This window comes from Dicentrarchus labrax, unplaced genomic scaffold (assembly GCF_905237075.1).
Source record: "Dicentrarchus labrax unplaced genomic scaffold, dlabrax2021, whole genome shotgun sequence".
NCBI lineage: Eukaryota > Metazoa > Chordata > Actinopteri > Moronidae > Dicentrarchus > Dicentrarchus labrax.
Window position 1 is genome coordinate 10,426,043 of NW_026136707.1, and position 22,309 is coordinate 10,448,351.

Here is a 22,309-nt window from a genome sequence, read left to right on the forward strand (position 1 = left end):
CAATGGGGAGTCTACAACCAGATGGTAAATCAAAAGCACTATTTAAATCTGCATTTCATTTTACAAGATGTGAAAACACAGGCAGTGAATGAGAACAAATCAGCAACTATTGATCAGTGCAACATCACAACATTGCTTTCAGCAAAATCACGAAGAGTGAAATGTATGAGTGCATGTGTTTGACTGCAGGGCTGCAACTATTGATTATTTTCATTATTGATTGAAGGATAGGTTCACTGGTTTTAGTCTGTCTAAATACAATTTTCTCATGCCTGTTTGTACATTTAGAGACTAAAGAAACCTTCTACAGACCTCATTCTGTGTAGAAATGCTTTTCAAACGCAGCTTTATGAAGCTCAAACAGTCAGAGTTAGTCAAACTCAGTGGCATCTTCCAGAGTAAGTGTTTCTGTTCAAAATTCCCTTTTTGTGTTACTGTCCCTCTGCTGCATCTCAGCAAGTAAACACTGTTCAGGGAGTCACAAAGAGGGAATTTGGTAAAGTGACTGTTACTTCAAAGGGTAACATTTTGATTTAGATAATTCAGCCTGCTGAAGCCTCATATTAGCTTCACCTTAACTTTAAAATGCATTTGCATAAAACTAGGACTGTGGATTTTGTCCTCCATCTTTTACCATGGAATCACACTAGGAAGGTATTGCTTCACAATAACTAAGGAGAAGAGGGGAGATTACAGCAACCAATAAGTCTTTAAAGTTACATATGGACATGCATGTGTTGTATTAAGACAGACCTGTCCTCTTATTATAAATGATTAATTGATCTGTCACAGTTTCCCTGAGGCCATGGTGATGTCCTCACATTGCTTGTTATTTCAGACCAACGATCCAAAACCCCAAGATATTATAATATAAAATCAAAAAATCCTCACATTTTAGAAGTTGGAAACTAAGAATATTAGTAGCTTTTTCTTAAAAGGTGACTTAAACGAGTAACAATCATTATCAAAATTGTGATTATTCGATTTCTTTCATTCAATTAATTGTTTTAGCCCTATAAGTGTGTCTGTGAGTGGTGTGTGCATTTGTGGTATTGTTTAAGTGTGCTTTAACCAGGAAATAGCAGAAAGATAGCAAAAACTGAACAGTAGGAGCAGACAAAGCACAGTCAAATGGTCAGCAGCCAGCTTCTCTTCTTTGCCTCGGGCAACAATAGCCATAGTGAACTTTACATGAAAATGAACCAATGTGACCCTACTATCTTCACTGTCAGGTTTATATTCTTATTTCAGATGCCAATACAGCACAGATCTGCTCTTCTTGCTAGTTCACACAGATTAAGACTCAAGAACGTTGCTCCAGTCAGAAGGCAGAATGACAGTTTCTCATGAATACCAAGATTCAAACTGTTTATGGAGACAACAAAATAATATACAATTAAGTGTATCATGGGATCCTCTTCTAGAGTGAGACCCAGAGCACGTTTGGAGAAAAAAACTGATGTAATTTCCTTACATCTTCCCATCCGCGTCCAGGTGTCCAGGAAATTACATCCAGGAAGGGGTTGGACAGGTAACCGTCACTATTGAAGGAGTAGTCACGACCACCAAGCGTGATGTTGCTGAAATACCTGCATGGCGATGGATGGTAACAAAAGAGAGGGCAGACAGTAAGTTAAATACATAATACGCGTAAATGAACTAATTATTTTCTAGGAGGAGATCAGAAGAAAATAGAAATCTTAAGGCTGGTTTTGATGCAACAATCAGCCCGCCCTATACCTTCTCATTTGAAACTAAGTCACAGCACCTTTATAGTGACATGAGTGCTTGTCTGTTAATCAAATCTACAGACAAATGATCAGACGCTCAGAATTGTCAGGACCTTTGAAGTCAAACAAGTGCTTCGCTCTGCATGGGCTGCAAGCTATATAGTTTGTCTGATAATCACACAGGACAGATGCTCTAATTGTCTCCTCATGTCATCTTGCTGGCTTCAAAACACAAAACCTGAAAGGTTTTATTTTATTTTTTTTACATGACAGGAAGCCTCATGGAACAGTAGCTTGCAGTTACAGACAGTGAACAGCAGGTAGCAGTGCAAAAAAATGGAAATGCAAACATCTTCTGTTCTTGGACACAGTTTATAAACAAAGAAGGAAGAATCCATTAATCATTTCCCCTTTAATTGCCACACAGTTTATACTGTGATTAATTTACAAAAATGACTGCAAATAAACTAATTGATTACATGTTTGGCTCATTCTCACACAGAATAAACAAGTATTCAGTATTGTATGTGTGCTGTATATGTGGTTCAAGTATGATTGGCGTTAAAAATGAACCAAGATGATAACCAGAACCACTTGGGCTACCTGTTAGAGTGTGCCGCTGCCTGTTTGCACAGCCTACAAGGAATATATTAAAGTCTGCTCATTAATATACATGAGACATGGTCCGCTTGCTACAGATGCTGGGGTAATTTTGCCAACTCACAACTACACGCACCAACAACATCTATTTTGCATGGATGATAGCCAGCTCCAAATTCAGATATCCCCTCTGTGCCTGCTCTCTGACACTGAATCTACCAACTCCACCCATATACCTTCCAGCTCATTCTGGCGCCGAACCAACTCATTTCATAGAATACACCTTATCCTGTCTCTATTTCTTTTTTTTTCCTTTTTCCACATATTTTGTCTGGAGCCAGCCAACTGCCTTGTACTTACCCCCAAACCTACATATATCTTCCTTCCCTCCTCATATTCTCCTTTTACAGTGTTTCCTCTTTCCTCTTATCTCCCTCTCACCTCATCCTGCCCCGCAGTCTCTGGGTCTGATTGGCATCCGTCATGCAGTTGGTGACAAAGTTTGGCCCACCCGTGGTCCCGTAATCCTTGCGCGTTGCCACTGCCCCGTGAGTCAGCACAGACACACCCCGAGCAATCCTCCGGCGAGGTTCGTCCCTCCAGCCCTGGGGCCGCACGGCAAATAGAGCCCGGGGCAGGTTCTCCGTGCCCAAACCTGAGAGAGCTGGCCCCACAGCAAACCACATGTGTGAGGCTCCGGCCTGACCGGCGGCCCAGGCAGCTCGGAAGACCAGCTCAGCCTCCTCCTGGGAGCAGTACAGCAAACGTACCTGGAGGACAGTAGGAAGGCAGGGAGGGAACAGGGACGAGGGGAGACACACACACACATACACGCTAGTGAGATAAGGAGGGGACAGGGGAGACGTGGAGAGAGACAGAGGGTGGGAGAAGTAAGGGGAGAAAGATAGAGCTGGAGCAGAGGTGCACCTGAACGGGAGGGGAGGAGGTTGGATAGAAAAGGCCATATCTAGAAAAAACAAGTATGCCAGGAGAGATAGCTGTAAGCTGATGTGATAAGGTTCATGGGAGTCGGGCGAATGATTCAGAGGGAGAAGCAGACAAACCAGAAAGAGGGAAGACTGCATGGTTGAATGCTATGTGCGCTAACCAGGAGGTACAGAAGGCAATAAGGGTCAGTGCTTAATGAGCTTGGGCCTGATGAAACAAGTTACAGTTATGAATAATGAAAACAGGAGTAAAACAAGAATGAGAAAAGGAAACGACTGCAAGTGGTAGAGCAGAAATGGAGAGGTAGAGGCAGGGAAGCAGGGAAAGGGAAGGGCGGTTAAAGACCTAACACACCTGAGGGAAAACAAGGGGGAAGAGGTTAAACTCTGACATATGTTATTAAAAGCAAGGTGGAGAAAAGACCAGGAGACAACAGGAGATCGAGGGGGGGCAAAATGAGCGGATGGAGGGAAGTAATCAGAGGTGGGAAAACAGAAAAGTCGCTCCTTGGAGAATGGAAAGAAGGAGGAGGGATGGTGAAGAAAAGCAAAGGATGACATATTTTGGTGAAATCGGGGCCTGGAGAGATAAGAGATATTTGCGAAAGAAGGGGTGGGATGATGGAGTGAGGCTGGGGAGAAGAAGAGAAGAAAACATTAAAGAAAGAGAAATTTGAATTAGCTCTCTGCTGCAAGTGCTGTGGTAAGGAGGGTTGAGGATGGAGGTAGAACTTGACCAAAGCAGGTTTTAAGGGGTTAGAGGGGAAATGGAGAGAGAAGGAAGGGATCGACAAGAGGAAGATAGAGCTGAGCTGAGCGGAAAAGGGGATGGGGGTTAAATGCTGACAAATACAGGAAAAAGAAAGAAAGAGCAAAAGCATTTCAAATTAAAGAAGTGCATAAAAAATAATAGAATGACGTCAAAAGTCAAAGAGGAATCTGAGGACAAAAAAGAGAAAGACAACTTTTGTGGAAGAGGGGGAGGAGAGGGCAGGAGTCAGGAAAACAGACTGAAAGCACATTTTGAGAATTGCGCCTTCATTGAATTTTGAACTGTAATGGCTTGGCAAAACAATCCTGCCTGTATGCCAATAAACCTCCAGTGAATTAGGCAGGGAATGAGAGTGACAGAGGGGGAGGAGGAAGGAGGGGAGGAGGGAGAAAGAGGGCGACAGACAGAGAGGAAGACTGAATTAAGGAGGGAAGGAGAGAATCAGAGTTATAAACAGACACACACAATATCTAAAGACGGGAAATGGAGAAAGAGAGGAACATACAACAGAGAGAGAGAGAGCAGAAGAAATACTGACAAGGCAGAAGCTGGAAGAGAAATGGAACAAAAGATAGACAGTGAGAGATTTGAGTAGAAATTGACCCAGAGACCTGCATCAGGCCATCTACAATGTAGAGGACACAACCATGTATGTGGCAGAGAGAGAGAGAGAAAGCATGTAATGCAAACATACACAGCATTACTAAGCAATCAAAAGCATTTATTAGCCCGGCAGTAGAGAAAAGCTAAAAGAATGGGGGTTGTTGTGAAAAGCAAGAGGGTTAAAAAGCAAGCACTGCGTATAGGGAACCCACTGCAGGCAGTATGTTATATTAACAGTGACACTAGCAGAGTGGTGTCTAAGGAATCCAATACACATGCACACCCTCGCAGACACAAACACGCACAGTCACTCACACACACGCAGAGCTGCAGTGACCATGCTGGGACATTAGCGATGACATTGAGACCCAGACTAAACCGAGCCAACAGAGAGCAGAGTCTGTGGCTGGGAAGACATGCAGCAAGAGGGATGGACGAATGGACTGAAGGAATGAAAGATAGCCATACAGAGATGGAGGTGAACAGGAAGGCAACAGAGGAGAGTGAGCTTGTCTCTAGGCAAAGAAATGCAGGAGGGGAGGCAGAGGGGGAAGGAGGGAGTGGAGTAAGCATCAGAACACAGAGATGAGTGAAAAATTGAACAGGAGGATCATGGGGTCAAAGAGGAGATTTAAGGGTGGATGACGGGCTAAAAAAACATGATAAAGGAAGTGAGGGAGGGAAAGGGTAGCAGGGGAAACAAGCGTGGAAGTTTGAAAGAAGTAAGGAGAGGAAGTGAAGAATCAGCAAGCCACTGTGGTAGGAGAGGGAGCAGGCATACAGTATGAAGGAATGAAACACACCAGAGGTACAAGCCAAAACCACAAGTCGTTCTGCTCATCAATGAATCAATGTGAATTTGAAATGTAGGGGGTGTTTTTTTTTAAATATCAAAGAAAAGATTGATGCCGTTAATAACTTTATATTGATATATTTATATATAAAGAAGGTAACTAGAATGAAGTCAAATTAAAGTTAAATAAAGATAGTGAAAAAAGAAGAAATAAAGTTATGTCTGGATCAAAATGGAATCATGAATTAGATAATGTGATATTCAGGTAAAAACTATCCAGACACAAGGATTTACACGCCATTCATCTTTATCTCCTTCAGCAAGCAGTGGCCCGACATTGGGTCACTCATCACTAACTTATGTTGTGCAGTCAAACATTGTTCAAACCCACACACGTTTATTTTAAATGCTAGTGCAGAGCTTAGAGTTTCCAAAGATACCGAGTTGTGTTCAATTTTCAGCAAATGTGTATAAAATTATGCACAAGACATCTCGAATATTCCCATTTGATGGGATGGTGCAGCCATGAATATTTCACTCTGTATAAACAGTTTTACAGTATAATCTATGAAGAGCTAGAACAAGCTGATACAGAATATATACTATATGTGATACTGTACTACTGACAGTTTAGGATAAGGTGTTTTTTCCAACATTAAAGCCACTTAAGGCTAAACAAGGGGAAAACTGTGGTTTAAATAGTTTACTTCTTTAGCACTTTGTACATAACTCTTCGTACAATGCCACATGACACCAGGCAGCAAATCAGATTGACTCGTGGTTTTTGTTGTACCGTTGAACTCTTTATGCCTTGGCAGATGGGAGGGGAAGAGAAGAACAGAGGGATAGAGGAGAGAGGGGAGAGAGAGATGTGGAGGGACAGAGGGAGAGACGAAGAAGGAAGGAAAAAGCTGGGAAGCCACCTGTCAGAAAGGGGGCCCCCAATGACACTCGCAGCACTTCCTCCCCTTTCCTCCCCCCTTTCCCCCCTCCCTCCCCCCTGTCTCACCTGCGCCTCGTTCTCCTTCAGCAGCCTGCGCGTGCGTGCCCCCCCAGGGTCGTCAGTCACGTTGAGGATCACCACACTCTTCTTCTCCCAGCCGATGAACGAGCCGTCCGTCAGGCCCTCCACTACAGACAGGAAATCCTGGTAGCCATGGTGACGCGTAGACACCACGGAAAAGGCTGTCCAGTCATACTCCTCCAGCACCTCAAAGATGACCTCTAATTGGAGGGTAGTAGAGGAGCTGAACTGGAGAAAGATGGAACCTGATTCCTGATTGGGGGAAGAGAGCAGCAGATTTGGTTTAAAATCTCACTGTGACAATTCATCTAGTGTAGTTGTACTGTGGCTAAAATGCAGATACAATACAGTGAGTAAGTAACACACAACATTTTCACTACAAAGAACTACAACTCTCCGGACGGCTCCATCTTTATGCACAAGATTGAAGCTTCACGGGGCTTGAAGTTTTTATGGAGCAGTAGCACTCGTGCAGCCGCAGGGCTAAAACAGCTAGGATTGTTGCACAAATTCTCCTATGACGTCCAGAAGGGAATGTTTCTAAAAAGTCTGTTCAGGGGATGGGAGGGGATGAGGACTAGACGAGGGTACATCTTCAAAGGAAGTTCATCAAAGTGCTACAATTTAATTCCTCAAGAGTAAATGGTTAAAGCAGTTATTTGTAAGCACAAATGCATTTCTTTTTGTTTCCTTTTCCCCCCATTTGGTGGTGAAAAGCATGTGACACTAGTTTCTCTTTAGCATACACACACACACACACCCATACACAAATGTACAGTACACGCACACACACACACACACACACACACACACTCTCTCTCTCTCTCTTTCTTATTCACTCATACACACACCCATGTCTGCTCATTGCCTCCCTCCCAGGAACATCAGAGGCAAAGCGACAGCCCCAGTTGGTGCCATTTACAGATCAAACACTGCAGAGTTTCGGCAGATCAGCGACCCTGACCTTCAACTTCCCCTCCGTCCCACCGGCACTTCCTCAAACCTTTTCTTCACAGAGAGGATGCACGACATTGTGACATTGTAAGTTGTTATGGCAATATAAGCAGCTCTCCCTTTATACTTCATTCATAGTGCTGTCAATCCATACTGCTTCAGCATGCAACACACACCTAATTAACAATGTGCCGCTCGCCAGTCCTCACATTTGGAGCTACACAATCACACATCTGGGACATCTGCCCTCTTGTATCGTCTGATTCTCTCCTCTCTGTTTCTCACACACACAACCCCCCCCCACACACACACACACACACACACATACACACACACACACAAGCTGCAAACACTTCCTCTTCACTCTCCCATCCCAACCCCAACCTCCCTCCTCCTACCTGTGGCATCCTCCCCAGCCCCGCTCCCCCTCCTACTGCCACTATGGGCAGTCCTGTTTGCGCAGAGACAAACTCCAGCATGGGGGCCAAAGGACCCCAGGCCGTGCGAGGTGGCCTTTCCTCTTCATAAACCAGACCCTGCAGGGGCCGCGCCGCCAGCAGCTCACACAGCTGGGACAGCACTGTCTTAGGACTACTGTCATTCACCTGGGAAAAAAGATAGAGAGAGGGATAAAGACAGAGACAAATAGAGTTGACCAAATAGGGCAGTGTGTCTTGACTTTGTGTTATTCATATGGAAAGTGTCTGTAGTATGCATGACATGTCTGGCTAACAATACAAACTGTGGTCAAAGAGCAGAGCCAGACGCCCGCTCATTCAGCAGGGCCCACACAACGGCTGCAGTGTGCTGCCCATTCAGCTCAAATAATGGGAGTGAGTATGAATAATGGATGGTCATTGTTATTCCCTTCCTTCAAGTAAGGCTGAATGAGCAGTAGGTAGATGAGACAGTGTCCAACCTGTAGCCAGATGACGTTAGCAGAGCCCCACTGGGTGACCACGCTCTCCCCCAGGGAGCCATATACCCGGCCGAAACCAGGGTAGAGCACCCTTCCCCCAGGCCCTGCCACCGCCGCCTCTGCCTGCACCGTAGCACCGGCGTGGATCACAGCGATGTTGAAGTTCATCATGGCCCCTGCATCACGCTCCCGCGGGCTGGGCCGGAGCAGGAGGTGGGGAGAGGCGTCCACCAAACCTGCCCACTCTGCCAGGACCAATAGGAGAGAGAGAGTAGGTATGGCGACCATGGCAACCTGCCGAGGGGGGGAGGCAGATATATATCGCACTAAGAGAGGGTGCCTGAAAGAAAGAGAGACAGCAAAGAAGAAGAAGAAGAAGAAGAAGAAGAAGAAGAAGAAGAAGAAGAAGAAGAAGAAGAAGCAAGAGAAGAAGAGATTAAGTTAGACTCAGGTGGGTGGAGGGGGGATTCTATAATGTCCAATACAGAGGACATCAAATCAAATCAGGAGAGAATAGGAAGGAGAACAGAAGAAGGAGGTTGCAAGAAAGAAAAAAGAAAGAGGTGTAGACAGAGAGTGAGAAGGAAGAAGGTAGAAACTGATCAGAGATTGCATACTGGCAAGACAGGGTAATGAATTCTGAATCCAATCATGGGGTAATAAAAGTTAGCTTTGGCTGGAGAAAATACTGGACGTGGAGTATGGAACGCAGAGGGGAAAAAAACAATAGAGGGAAGGAAAGAAAGACAGAAAGAAGATGAAATGGGTGCTATTTAGGCTGCAGGCTGAGAGGGAACAATATGAGGAAAAATAGAAACTGGCCGTTAGAGGGAAGGAGGGTGAGAGGGAGAGAGAGTTAATAGCAGACAGAGACAAAGATGGGGGCGGAGGTGGTTATTGTGCTGCATGAATGATAACAACAATTAAGATCACTGTAAACACACTCGCCCTCACACAGCTGCATCCACGCACAGACACACGCATGCAAGTGTTTGAATGTACTCACAAGCACACACTCTCGCAAGATAAATGCATGGCTACACTATGCCCATAGAGCAGCTTAATGATAGAGAGATAGGAGGGTTAATGCAGTACACACAAACATGGACGCACACACTCCCACAAACAACCACACGGAAAGATAATGACTACCTGGGAGATAGCAGGGTTAATATGTGAGCCGCACACACACAAAACACACAGCACATCATTTTCAATTTACTTCTGGTGCCAACTGCCCTCCCTCCCTTTCTCCATTTCCTTCTCACTTTCTCCCCGCTACGTCTCGTGCTCCGTCTTTTCATATTCCCCATCTCTTCTCCCAATTTTCATGGCTTCAGGTACCAAACACAATTGCATTGATTAACAGGGGCCTGCTGACATAATATTCCCTCTAAAGTCACTCTGCCTTTCTGCGCCTCTATTTCCCCTTTCCTCCTCTCTATGTTTTTCACTCTGTCTTCATCCGACTCTCCTCTCTTTGTCACAGTCTGCCGATTCTTTGACCCTGATCAGTCTTTTGGATAGAAAAAGAAAGCCACAAAGAAAAGAAGAGAGAGGTGGGGTGTAGAAGAAAAAGTAACTGGAGGAAGGAGAGGAAAGGGGCAAAGAGGGAAGAAAGCTGTGAAATGAATAAAATGGAAAGGTACTATAAATACAGGGCATATGACTTCAGCTGGACTGACTGATGGAGGAAGGAGGCGGGGGGAGTAGGAGACCAGGAGAAGGAAAGGAAAGGATGAAGCCGGATGGTGGGATGGTGGCGTAAAATATGTGAGGAGAGTAGCAGGAAAAGAAATATTGATTACTGGGATGTGTATACGTGTTTGGCCTAAACAAATACACACACATCCCAAACCTCCTATTTTGAGTGACAGGGCTGTGAGCATGTATGTGTGGTGGGGGGGCTACAGAAAAAAAAAGAGAGGCAGAGAAAGAAGGAGAGAGCAGTGGAATGAGATGGAATGAGAGGGCGAATGAGGGAGGCAGATAGATACGAGTAAGAAAAATAGATGGAGGTGTGGAGAGATAGGGAGAGACAGACCTGTTAGTAGGAGAGAGGGAAAAGGGAGAATGTAATAATGAAGGGGAGAGGGAGAAAAACAGGGCTTTGTTGTTGTTGTTTTCTTTAAGGCGAGGAAAATGTGGCAGGAAAGAATGGGAAGGACATAGAGACAGAGAGAAAATGAGAGAGCCAGAGATGAAGCTGCAGGAATACGGTACATCATATCATTTGGTGGAGCTGTATTCTACGGTGCTGAGCTCTGAGACATTAACTGTTAGGCCCGTCACTGTATTTCACTCTCATGAGGTGTTTATGTTGCACTGCTCAACCAGCGCGTGCCATTCTATCACAGTGAGCCTTGTTGGGAGTGTGAACACAGTGTATTACCACATGCAGCAGCCACTTTTCCTGCAGAGTGTACTCTGCCTGTTATTGAACGTGCGTCTCACTGGGTGCACTACAAAAAAGCAAAGCGTAAGTAAATTATAATGAAATCCTCACCTAAATATATCTTACTATATAGTTCATTATGTGTTCCAATTCTGCAAACTGAATCATAAAAAGGCATGCAGTGAGGGGGCTCACAGCGAACACACACACACACACACACACACACACACACACACACACACTCAAACAAACACACATACACAGAGGAAGAGAGAGGAGAGTGGGAGAGAGAAAGAGATAGAGATTACTGTTTCATTTGATTTGCTACCGTAAATGAATCTTTTGTTAAAATGCAAATGTTCGCATTTTAGTATATTTTTTCCCCTCCTAGCTTTAAAAATGATCCTCTCCAGTTTTTGGAGCTGCTTCTAATTCAGTAAAGTGTATACTGCATATATTTGGCAAGGGACTGCCTACAACCCAGGGAATGTTTAAATTGGGATCAATTAGTCAAAAAGTGTATAGAAGCCTGTTTTCCCTGAACAGGATTCAAGGTAAGGAATCAGTTTGATTGAGACATGCATAGTAATGTAATCACATGGTATTGTATTATTTTATATATATATATATATATATATATATAGAAAGTGTTTTTTCTTATTTAGAAGTGTGTTCATCAGCAGTGCGATAAATATTGTAATTATTATTTTTTTGACTGTGACTGCACTGAAAGATGGAATATAAAACCTTTCAAATTTTATAAGAGTACTTTCTTTGATGATTCTTTTAGACTTTAAAACTTTGAATTCGCCACAGTGCACCCACCTTCTATCATCATTCTCCGTCTAAATCATTATATTATATCAGCAGTTACACTTAAGTATTTGTATTGTACATTGTTGATCTCTCAATTTGTCAATCACTTTAATAAGCAGCTTACTGTATCTACAGTTTAATTATTTTTCCCGTTGAGCCTGTTTAGTTTGTCTTTTTAAACAAAGAAAGTGGCATTTACAGCACCATGGAAGCTGGCGTACATGCCAGCAACTGTTACAAGCAAACTAAAAACACCTTCAGGAATATTTACTGAGTACTTAAGAGCAGGAATATTTTCAGGCTGACAAAGACAGCTAATCAAGAAGATGAGAGAGAAAACATTCACACAGGCAAGCCAGTCTCCTCTTTCTCTTCTAAAATTGCCAGTACTTCACAATCAAAACACATCTTATCACCTCTGCTTAAATATTTCACTTACACTGCATAATGTGCTTACTGTGATTCCAAATGATTTCCTATAGGAATTGATGGTTACTGTAGGTGCAGCTTTTCAAACAACTTCTTCACTGGTTTGAAAAATATCAACACATTTTTGCAGTTTTGTGTCGCTAAAGGCAGTTCAACTACTTTGACGGTACAACCCTCTATAGAGGATTACAGTGCAACCTATATTATTCCCCCAAACACCAAAGAGACAGAAAAAAACTTGTATAGCCTCTAAACACAAAATGAAAAATTGATTCTCGGTGTCAGTGCGATGGTAGGGAAAACAATCACAATGTTTAAGAGTATCAGATCCCCTCCTTCCCTTTAACTGTACATGCTACAGCTGCAGCGAGCCCCTGCAGTGACTCTGGAAGAGTGAATCGCGAGAGAGGAGGGAGCCGCTCTGGGTGGAAGTCGGTTTCTGGCATCCACGCCTCTCTGAGCGCCTCTCCCACTGAACTCCAGTGAAGGCAGCGTGCCAGACCTTGTGCTGCATCGGATCTGCTGGAGAAATGTGAATGGGGGAAGGAGTCTGTGGAGTCTGGAGTGTGGAGTTGTGGAAGTGCAGTGTTCAGCGTTGTGTTTTGCCCACATCGGAGCTCTGCTGCTTCATTCCAGTCTGTCATGCAGAGTAATGGACCTGCTCCCTGCTGCCTATGGCACAGGCTGCACTGAATCAGCCCAGGCAGTTTTCCACAGCCAACACAAAACATCTGAAATATATGCAGGCTAATATATAGTCTACTGTACACCATTAGAAGAAATTGCAGCGTCTCTGTGAGTCACTGTAAGTGCCTAGAATAAGAAACCATCTCCTGAAGATGAAGAATACATTTTTTTTTATTCGTCCACATTTAAGACCGCAGTGTGCTCGAGAACACTGCTGTATGTAGCCTTTATAATTTCATTGGGTCCATAGCTGTACTATAGTAAAAGATAAGATAAAGTACCAGCACAGTGTGATGCCCAGTGTGCATATATGTGAGTGTATCAATGTCTGTGTGTGTGTGTGTGTGTGTGTGTGTGTGTGTGTGTGTGTGTGTGTGTGTGTGTGTGTGTGTGTGTCGTGCGGGTAATATGGCAGTGTGGGGGAGCAGAGGAATGAAGAGAAGAGTGCAGCTGGAGCTCAATGCTCCTCGTGTTAATTGGCCCATACTTCAATCACAGCCACTGGAGTGTGTCCTCTCTGACGGAACATATCCTCTCCCTCTCTCTTTCTCCCTCTCCCAATCTCCCTCTCTTTCTCTCTCACTCTCTGTCCTGCTGCACTTGTTCACCCACTCATCCACTCGATCACACACTCTCACTTGACACACGCACGCACACACACACACACACGGACATGAGCATGCTTGCAGACACACTTCAGTCTTACTCACTCAGTCACTTGATCTGGTCACTTGTCCATTCATCCTTTCATTCATTCATTCACGCAGTCACTCTATCGCCTCACTCTGCGCTGTCTCACTTTCACTCACTCCTCTTTCCTCTTTTTCTCCCTCTCTTCCCACAACTCCTTGCCTGTTTTTTCCCCAGCCCTCCCCCATTCTTTCCTTCCACACATGTCTTTGTCCTGTACTTCTTTCACCCTCTACTTCCTCCCCTCCCTCACTTCCTCTCTCTCCCTATCTCTCTCTTTCTCTCTCTTTGATCCCTGTCGAGCAGAAGAGCCACCAGGCAGGCGAGCGGCTCTTGTTCCCATTGTGCATAGTGTGCAGAGTGATCGGCAAGTAGCGCAGCGTGCAGCAGCAGGGCGTACAGTACTGTGTGTTTTTACTGCATGGCTGTAAACAGCAGTAGTAAAGCCTGCTGCTGCTGCTGCTGCTGCTGCTGCTGCTGCTTCTCCGGTCTTGATAGCCGTGGCCATCATAAGCTATTCTAGTGACAAAGTCGGAGACATCTATCAAACCCTTGTGACACCCAGGTCCTCACAGGGAAACGCAACACACAATATTTGTATATTACACATGCCACAGGCTGATAACCAGATCAGAGCTTGTCGCTTTTATAAACTTGGCACCATTTTTTATGTGGAACAGTTAAATTTGAGGGGCTAGCTGATATGGAATATGGAATGGAAATGAATTGTGGTTAACAAATTTAAGACAAATAGAGGACGCTTGCACACACACACAGGGGAACACAATACTCTTTCTGTTATTATGTTTAACAAATAAATACTGTATCCGGTGTAAAATGAAACTGCACTGTTTTATACCTCTAGGCCTTCACATTTTCTACCATATCTACTTTCAAATTCAAAAAATATTATTTTATAAAAACTGTTGTGTTACAGGAGAGGGGGAAGCGAAATCTCCGCTGGGTCTGCATGACACTTGTTTCTTGCTGGTAGTCCATTAGTTCATTTTGTCCTTTCTGTATTTTGTAACCTTTTACAAGAGAAAAATGAAACAGTCACCTTGACATCTCACTTTGATGTTTCTTCACAGCAAAACGGCATTTCATTTCTGACATTTCAAGTCCCTATAATTTCCATGTGGTCGTACAAAACTCCCCTCACTCCAAGGTTCAGAGTATCTTGCCTTTAATTCAAATATTTTTTCATGGGTGAGAATTAAACACTTCTGCCAAGAGACAGTGTCAATTAATTGGACTTCACTTCCGTACATTCAGGGGATAAATTTCATTACTTGAATGGGAGGACACTCCTTGTTTCTCTTCCCTCTATGGATTGATGGAAATGAGATGAAGCTGACCCTGGACCCTGCCACAGTGTAGCACTGACAATTCTCTGACCTCATTTTTTAACAAAAAAGAAAATGTCTTAGTGCTGCTACCCACTGTGGTTTCTGGCACGTCAGACAAGAAAAGCAGTGACTGGAAATCACATCCATTACAGATGATTATTACTGAAATATTTGACATTCCCACATCTCATCTCTCTAACTCATAGCATTCAGCTCAGGGTATATAATTACCTAAGTGGAGAATGTATTTAATTGTACTTTAATATAACCTCGCACATGTCTAGTAATTCCTTGTAATGCTCAAATATGAACTCATGTAACCTGAGAGAAAAATCAGCTGATAAAAATAAGGGCTTGTCAGTTGTTTCATTTTGCTTTGTAACACAGTCAGGGCATCTTGAATTATTCACTTTGAGTGTGTATGTGTGTGTATGTCTTTCAACCCCTTGTCATTCATGTAATCCTCAGGACATTGCAAGCTCTCTCTCTCACACACACTTACACACACACACTATATTTTTATAGAGTTACACAGGCTGAATAAACTACATCAATTTGTGTATGAATGATGCACAGAAATATTTCAGTACTGTCTCTATTTTATCTTCTCTCTCCTTTACACACACATACACCTACACACATACACATCCATTCAGGAAACATCAGCTACAAATGGTTTACTACCCTCATGAGTGTCTGGACATAAATATCACTCAGGTCATATGCTTTCATGTGGAAAGACCAGTGTCTGGGGATCTTGCATCAGGAATTCACATATCAGAATGTAGAGTATGTTTTCAATAAGCTTAACTGGCATATACTAACTTGAATGAATAAAAATGGTTTTGTAAGGAGACTACATAGTTTGTATGCCCACTGCCAATGCTTGTATAATATAAGTGCTTACTTTAAGGCTGGCCAAGGAGCAAGAATATTTCATTTCCCCACCTCTATACCGTGAGGAGCAGAGGTCTGCAGCGCTGCTCCCTGGCCAGCCTCCTCCGCTCCCAGCTTGACTATAATACCACATAATTTACTGGTTTTAATGTACATATAAATTGTTTTCTGTTGTTGCTTTTCTTCCAAAATCCTCTGTCAAAATGTCCTTACAACGCACGACCTGGGGGATTATCTTATTGTTTGTTTTAAAAGGAATAATTTCTCACTGCTCAACCTTTTACAAGCATCCAGAAACTCTGAGGGCTTTGTGTTTGGGGAAAATTGCTTCAATATCACAGCGCTATCAATGCAGTGCAATCATCTAAGAATAAACATGCATTCATGCTGTGTATTTACATAAAGTACTGTACATTCATGAATGAAATGCTTTGCTGATTGTTGTTCTTAAAAAAAAACATTGAGATTGAAATCGGGAACAAATTGGATGAGAGTTTTTCAGCAGATGTGATGAGACAGTAGAAATAAGTCTGGGAATATTCAGAATTTAGTAGAATCATGTTAAGGCATGGAACAAATACTGTGTTTTTTAACAATAACATTAAAAGGATTATTTTCTTATTCCAATCTTGAGCCAGTAGTCGCAAAGCCACAGTGTTGCTCCACTCTGCTTGCACCAGCGCTTCCATTAATTCCCTCATTGATTGGCCAGACACTGGGATCACCTAGCCAGATCTAAATCAGTCACTAATTAAAAGAGCAAGATGAAAAGCAGCCGACACTGCAGCCCTTCAGGACCTGTAAGGTGAAACATTCTGTAACAACTACAAACTAGGAAGCTGCTCAACACTCTCAGCAGAAAAAAAAGCACCTAGTTCTGCATAGTAATGACTCACAATCTTATTCCGAGGATAAACAGATTAAACTGGTGTGGGAAACCTTCACTGATTACTATCGCTCCTTTGTACAAGGTCATGGCACAGGCAGGTGCAAAATCACCAGCAGAAGTGACTTTACAAGTATGGATGTATGTGTACAGATACTCTGGCACAGTTACACTCGGCCAAAAATGTAACAACATTTTGAATAAGAGAGACCGGTAAGCTAGTCTCCGGTGCCACATGTTGCTGAGTCTGTCCGCTTCAAACTAATGCTCCAATGTTACAATGTTGTGTTAAGGTTTGAGTTTCATTCACAGCACATCTGGCTCTGCCCCTGCTCATAACCAAAGGTGTTAGAAACACTTCTGTCAGCCTATCCTATAAACGTTGGTGGATCAGTTTAGCTCAGGAAATGCACTCCCATGCAGACAGAAGCCCAACAGGGGAGAGGAATTTAAGGATTGAGACCAGTGAAGGGTTTTTTTTTTTTTTTTTGGGGGGGGGTTTGGAGCATTGGATGATTCTCAAGAGTAAAAGGTGGTGAGAGGTTAGTGAAGGGAATGTCAGAACCCCGTGGTGTTGTCTTCACTCAGACAAATCCAGAAGCCCACTTATACTGTGATGTTTGTTTCCCTGCAACAAATATAAAATATCTGTCTTCTCCTGTTTTTTTTTCCAAGTCTTGACACATGAAGCAACAGTAACTCATCAAAGAGGTGTTCAGTAGTCTGAGATGGCCACGGCTCTTTATGATGGTTTCACTTCATATTGTACAGAACGTAATTACGAGCAGCCGGGAGGGAAAAACTGTTCATGTCATGAGATATCAGAAATTTCTGACAGCTATGATTTTTTACTTGGAGAAAAGAACTACACAAGTGTAAAAAAAAAAGCGTCAAAATGGCTGCAAAGCCACCATCGCTGGCAGTTACATCTAAATAAAATCCCATTTTAACACTACTACAATCAATTCAGCTTGTTCAAAATAAGCTAAATACTGTTTGTTTGCCTCTGGTTTACTTGTTAATGAACCACTAAATATAGGTAGCACAATAAATATAACTAATTTAGGCTTAATTTTATTTATCTGGTGTGACTAACCATCTTGGAATAATGCATGAACGCTCCCAAGTTGAAATAACAAGAGATTTTTCCATTCTAACCACTCTGCCAATAAGGCATTAATGCAGCATTAGTAGAGCACTAAGACATCAGTGATGATTCAACATTATCAAGTCTCAGAAAGCACACAAAATGACAAACAACACACATGAGCACGGTACGTGGATGCACATGCATGCATACAGCGCATACTCAAAAAATAGTGCATCTTTGCAGGGTGACACTCCAGACAGTTGTGTGATTGCGACTGTAATCAGCAGTCTCAATATTTGGGTATAGATGACACAGAGCATCCAGTGCCAACAATTGATCTTCTTGCTATTTCCCATCACTGCTTTGTGCAAAATGTGTGAATGAGTGTTTCTATTTCCCAAAGCTTGAAGTCTTTGATAAAGAATATGCCACAGTTAACACTGAACAGATCACATAACAATCATCTTGATGAGCCCGATCAGCACCAGACCAAGGTTGGGGTCCTTTATTGGCTCATTCGAAAAAAATTTGATTGAAATTGCCATTACATAATTGAAAAGAGAGAAATCACTCCTAATTACCTTTCAGGAGATAGACTAAAGAAGGCTTCGATGTGAAAAAATGTCCAGCTTGAATAATGAAATCTCACAACCTGAACTGAGAACAAATTAATCCTGACCCTGAATAAGAATACCTGCATTCCAAATGTATTGTACATTTCGTTCTTTTCAGTGTCAAAAACCAGGAGAGAATCTGCAAGACTGTCTCAAATCACAAGGCTGGAGAAGAAGCTGGAGCTATTTACATGCAGAGATGAAGCACATTAACACAAGCCCAGGAACATCAAACTATCTTCATCAGAGGCTTTCTTCCATCTCTGCGCTGACGGTCCCTCTTCCTCCCTTGTCTCCCCCTCCTTGTTGTACTGTAGATAACACGCTGTGCAAATTCCATTCAGGTGCAAACACACATATTTGCATTTGTAACAGCTGTATAGTCGGCACCTGTTTATGAAGGAATTCCACATTCAAACTTGAAAGAAAATAGAGCAAAGCTATTTTTATATGAAGTGATAAGGCAATAAAACAGATTCAACTTTGCACCTGGTACCTGCACCTAGTAAATCCAGCACAGTCACTCCAGTACAAAGCCTGCTATAAATGCCAGCTGCTGGGTTCTTTGAGAAGAGAATGACAAAGGGTTTTAACAAAGCTGGCCCTACATGCAGCGCAGGGAAGTCTCACAGATCAGGAGGCATGACACAGCAGCCCAGGGTGACATGCGACATGGGCCGGAGACACAGGCTAACATAGTTTTTATAAATGCCCCCATTTCCTCTTTTTAATAACCACTTATGCTGTCATTTCCTGCCCAATCCATCATCATGAAGGACCGCACCACACTGCTACAAAACGCTGCACGCCGCAAAACATTCCTACACATCTCTCCATCCTCTTTCATTATTTCTCTTCATCTTCCTTTCCTCTATGGTGTGTGTGTATGTGGTGTGCACTCAAATGTATATATACAGTACAGTGTCTCTAAGTGTGTGGATCCCATGGGCAAGCTCCCGAGGTCCTCTCTCATCCAAAACTGTGACTGGTGTGTGTTTGTGTAGAATATGCTATTCATTGTGTGTGTGTATTTTTGGGTATACTCTCGGTGTGTGCGTCTGACTGCATACCCATGGGTATCTGACTGAATGTACTTTTTGAGAGTGTGTGTTTGACTGTGTATTGCATGCAGCCATGTGAAGCTGTGTGCCTGCTAGCTGCCTCCAGACTTGTATTCCCAAAACAAGCCGCAGGGCTTTGGCTCAGGTTTGTGTGTGTGTGTGTGTGTGTGTGTGTGTGTGTGCGTGCATGCGTGCGTGCATGCGTGCGTGCGTGCGCACCTGTTTGATAGCGACTGTGTACAAGAAGTGCACGCTAAATTCTCCCTCTCTGTTGTGTGCGTTCGTACCTGTCTGTGTGATTTTGTTTATGAATGTGTCTGTCTGCCAACCTGTCCATCTGTCTGTCTGTTTCCATCTCAACCGGTTTGTTAAATTACTTTCTGTCATTCATTCTACAGTTTGTGTTTGACTGTCTTTGCTTGTCCTGTTCCAGAGTTGGGCTGAAACTGGGCTGGGGGCGGCACCTCAGGGTTGCCAAACCCTAGCAGCTGCCACCTTAGTGGAAAAGAAACCCTCTGATATGGAGTTCAGATGAAAGTTCTAAGTTTCTACAGCATAATGATGTTGTTTATTGTCATACTGTACCATACTTCATAATGGAAAACTACATTTTCCTTACATACAAAACAGCACTTGATCTTCCCCCAGAAACTGGTTACTCCTGTAATTTAGTATCTGAATGCTGCTCTTCTCTCTCTCTCTGAAAGACACACGACTCTCTGAAAACTTGGTGGTAAACCGAGCTACACAAATTATGGCCGGTTTCCCATCCTGGAACTAGATGTTTTTTTATTTTAACTATAACTTGTCATAATCAAATACATCATCATGTCACCATTACATCTAATTAGTCATAGGTACTTTGAGTTGTCACTGCTAGCTTGGCAGCTGTGACAGAAGCCATCAGCAGAGATTCTCTGTACCTTCACTAATGTTCAAATCAGAATGTATGACAGCTATGAAATATGTTTCTGTCACTAAGTTCAACATTATTTTCTTAATTTCGCATGATGTAAAACTTGAAATTTACATTTACAAAGTACATGCAGTAAATGAAGGAGTTTGAGTCTGCTCTACTAATTCTTATCTATCTACTACTGTAAGTAGGGCTGCAGCTGACATTTTTTTCATTATCGGTTAATCTGTAGATAATTCATCACTTAGTCCATTAAATGTAAAAAAAACTGTCAAAACATGCCCTCATGCCATCCAAGGATATGTCCTCAGATTGATTGGTTGATTGACCAATGAATCAACTAATAGACCCTGGATCTCTCCACAAGGTCTGACTGACTTGACGCACATCAGCAATCAAACGTTACTGTCTTTGTCACTCAAGCAACCTTTGCCTTGTTATTTCTTCAGTCTTTAAAAAAGGCAGAATATACTGTCACTGCTCATTTATTCTAAACTGTCTCTTAAGTCGTGATGTGTGAAAACCGTGTTGTATTAACTGAGAAAAGTTTTGCTTTAAGGCGTCACTGAGCTGCTGCTTACTATCGTTTAATGTTTAAAGGTGTTCACTCAAAAACAAAATCAGTTCATGCAGTAAAGTAAAGTAGTGTGCAATTTAGACTTAAGTACAATTTAGTACTTAATTTTAGAGTCGATGTGATAAATTGTGTCCCCTGCTGATTTCAATAGAAGGCATTATTTCCTGACATTATACGGATTGATTGTATAAAATATTGATTTGCAGTTAATGAATTTGATTTATCGTTGCTGAGAATTACACTTAACGATCAAAACATCCCATGTCACATGACGGCCCCACCACCGCCCTGTGTGTGCAATTCTTGGCTTGCCACTGCTCCAGGCCAAAGTGAATATGCAACACATTCATCAATACAACCCGGGGTAGAGTCCAGAGAAGAACATCGGGAGAGGGGAGTACTGTAATCGCTCCAAAACACCAGCCTCTGATCTTGTTAAAGACTAATTGATGTTCTATGTTAACGAGCTTTACCTTAATTAGTGGTATTAAAAAGAACAGTGGGTGCAATGTGTGGAGAGAAGGTGGGAGAGGGGTTTGGGTGGGCGGCAGGATTGAGGAAACTATCCACTAATGTTGCATCAAACAACTGATGAAAGGGGAGGCAGGAGAAAAGAGAGGGAAAAGGAAACTGTGCAGAGGAAGTCACAGGTTGCAGGGGTGAGGGAAGAGACGGAAAGGATTGAGGCAAGAAGAAACAAGGGGATTGGCAGAAGAAAAGAGAAGACAAGCGAGGGGGGATTGAGCTAAGCTTGAAGGTTTTCTGTGCAAAAGTCGATGAATCAATGGGGTGAAATTGATGAAGAGCAGGGGGTTGGAGAAAACAAGCACACAAATGTTGACTCTATTCCTCTCATCTCTTCTCCTGTGCCTCCCAACCATGTCCCCCCTCTGATATTCAATTCCAGCCACCCCTCTCTTTACTCTCCCCTTCGTTCTGCTGCCTTCCCATCTCTCACCCCGACTCTCCCCTCATGCCTTCTCTCCTCCTCCTTCTCCTCCTCCTCACACCTTCTCTCATCTCTCGCTCCCTCCACACCTTCTGTCTCTCTCATCACCTCTCCTCTTCCCTCACCCTCCCCTCCTGTCTACCCCTACTCACAGCTGGTACAGTACAGATCTCTCTGGGCAACTGTACGACAGATCGGCAGAGAAGGGGGCTCTGCTGACACTGAAGGCAACACTTTTACGGGCAGCAGTGCATGCAGTATGCTGCTGCAGTACGCCTGTGTATAAATTTCACAAGGCTTGCGAGGGAAAACGATAAACTGAACGGAGCACGTCACCTGTGGGTGAAAAGAGCTGATTGAAATGGATATCAGCTAGAGAACTCAGCTGAGAGAGGGGAGAGACACACCAAACACCCCACAGAAATAGAAAAACAAACAACACATTAATTCCAATTTCCATCTGGATAAATGCATTCAGTGGCCTCAAAATGCAGGCCAGTAAATTTGATCTTGCACTCCCAATCACTGCAGCAAATCTGCAAGAGAAGCAACACTGTGTCTCTCCATTTTACAGGTCAACAGCATGATCTTCTCCTTTGGTGGTCTCTATG

The 22,309-nt window shown here is 43.2% G+C and overlaps 1 protein-coding gene across 3 annotated transcripts in view; it reads right to left on the reverse strand.

Annotated features, from left to right (window-relative positions):
• LOC127366742 (glutamate receptor ionotropic, NMDA 2D) overlaps positions 1–22,309 on the reverse strand; it is a 50,055-nt gene that overhangs the window by 26,503 nt on the left and 1,243 nt on the right. The window contains exons 2-6 of one of the 3 annotated variants that reach the window (XM_051405984.1): positions 8,343–8,587; positions 7,822–8,028; positions 6,455–6,721; positions 2,772–3,100; positions 1,475–1,589 (exon numbers count right to left, since the gene is read on the reverse strand). In XM_051405984.1, coding sequence (XP_051261944.1) covers positions 1,475–1,589; positions 2,772–3,100; positions 6,455–6,721; positions 7,822–8,028; positions 8,343–8,513 — 1,089 coding nt within the window. In that variant the 5' untranslated portion in view covers positions 8,514–8,587. Of the gene's footprint in view, positions 1–1,474; positions 1,590–2,771; positions 3,101–6,454; positions 6,722–7,821; positions 8,029–8,342; positions 8,683–22,309 lie in introns of all 3 variants that reach the window. The other 2 variants (XM_051405983.1, XM_051405982.1) reach the window with 2 other exon arrangements.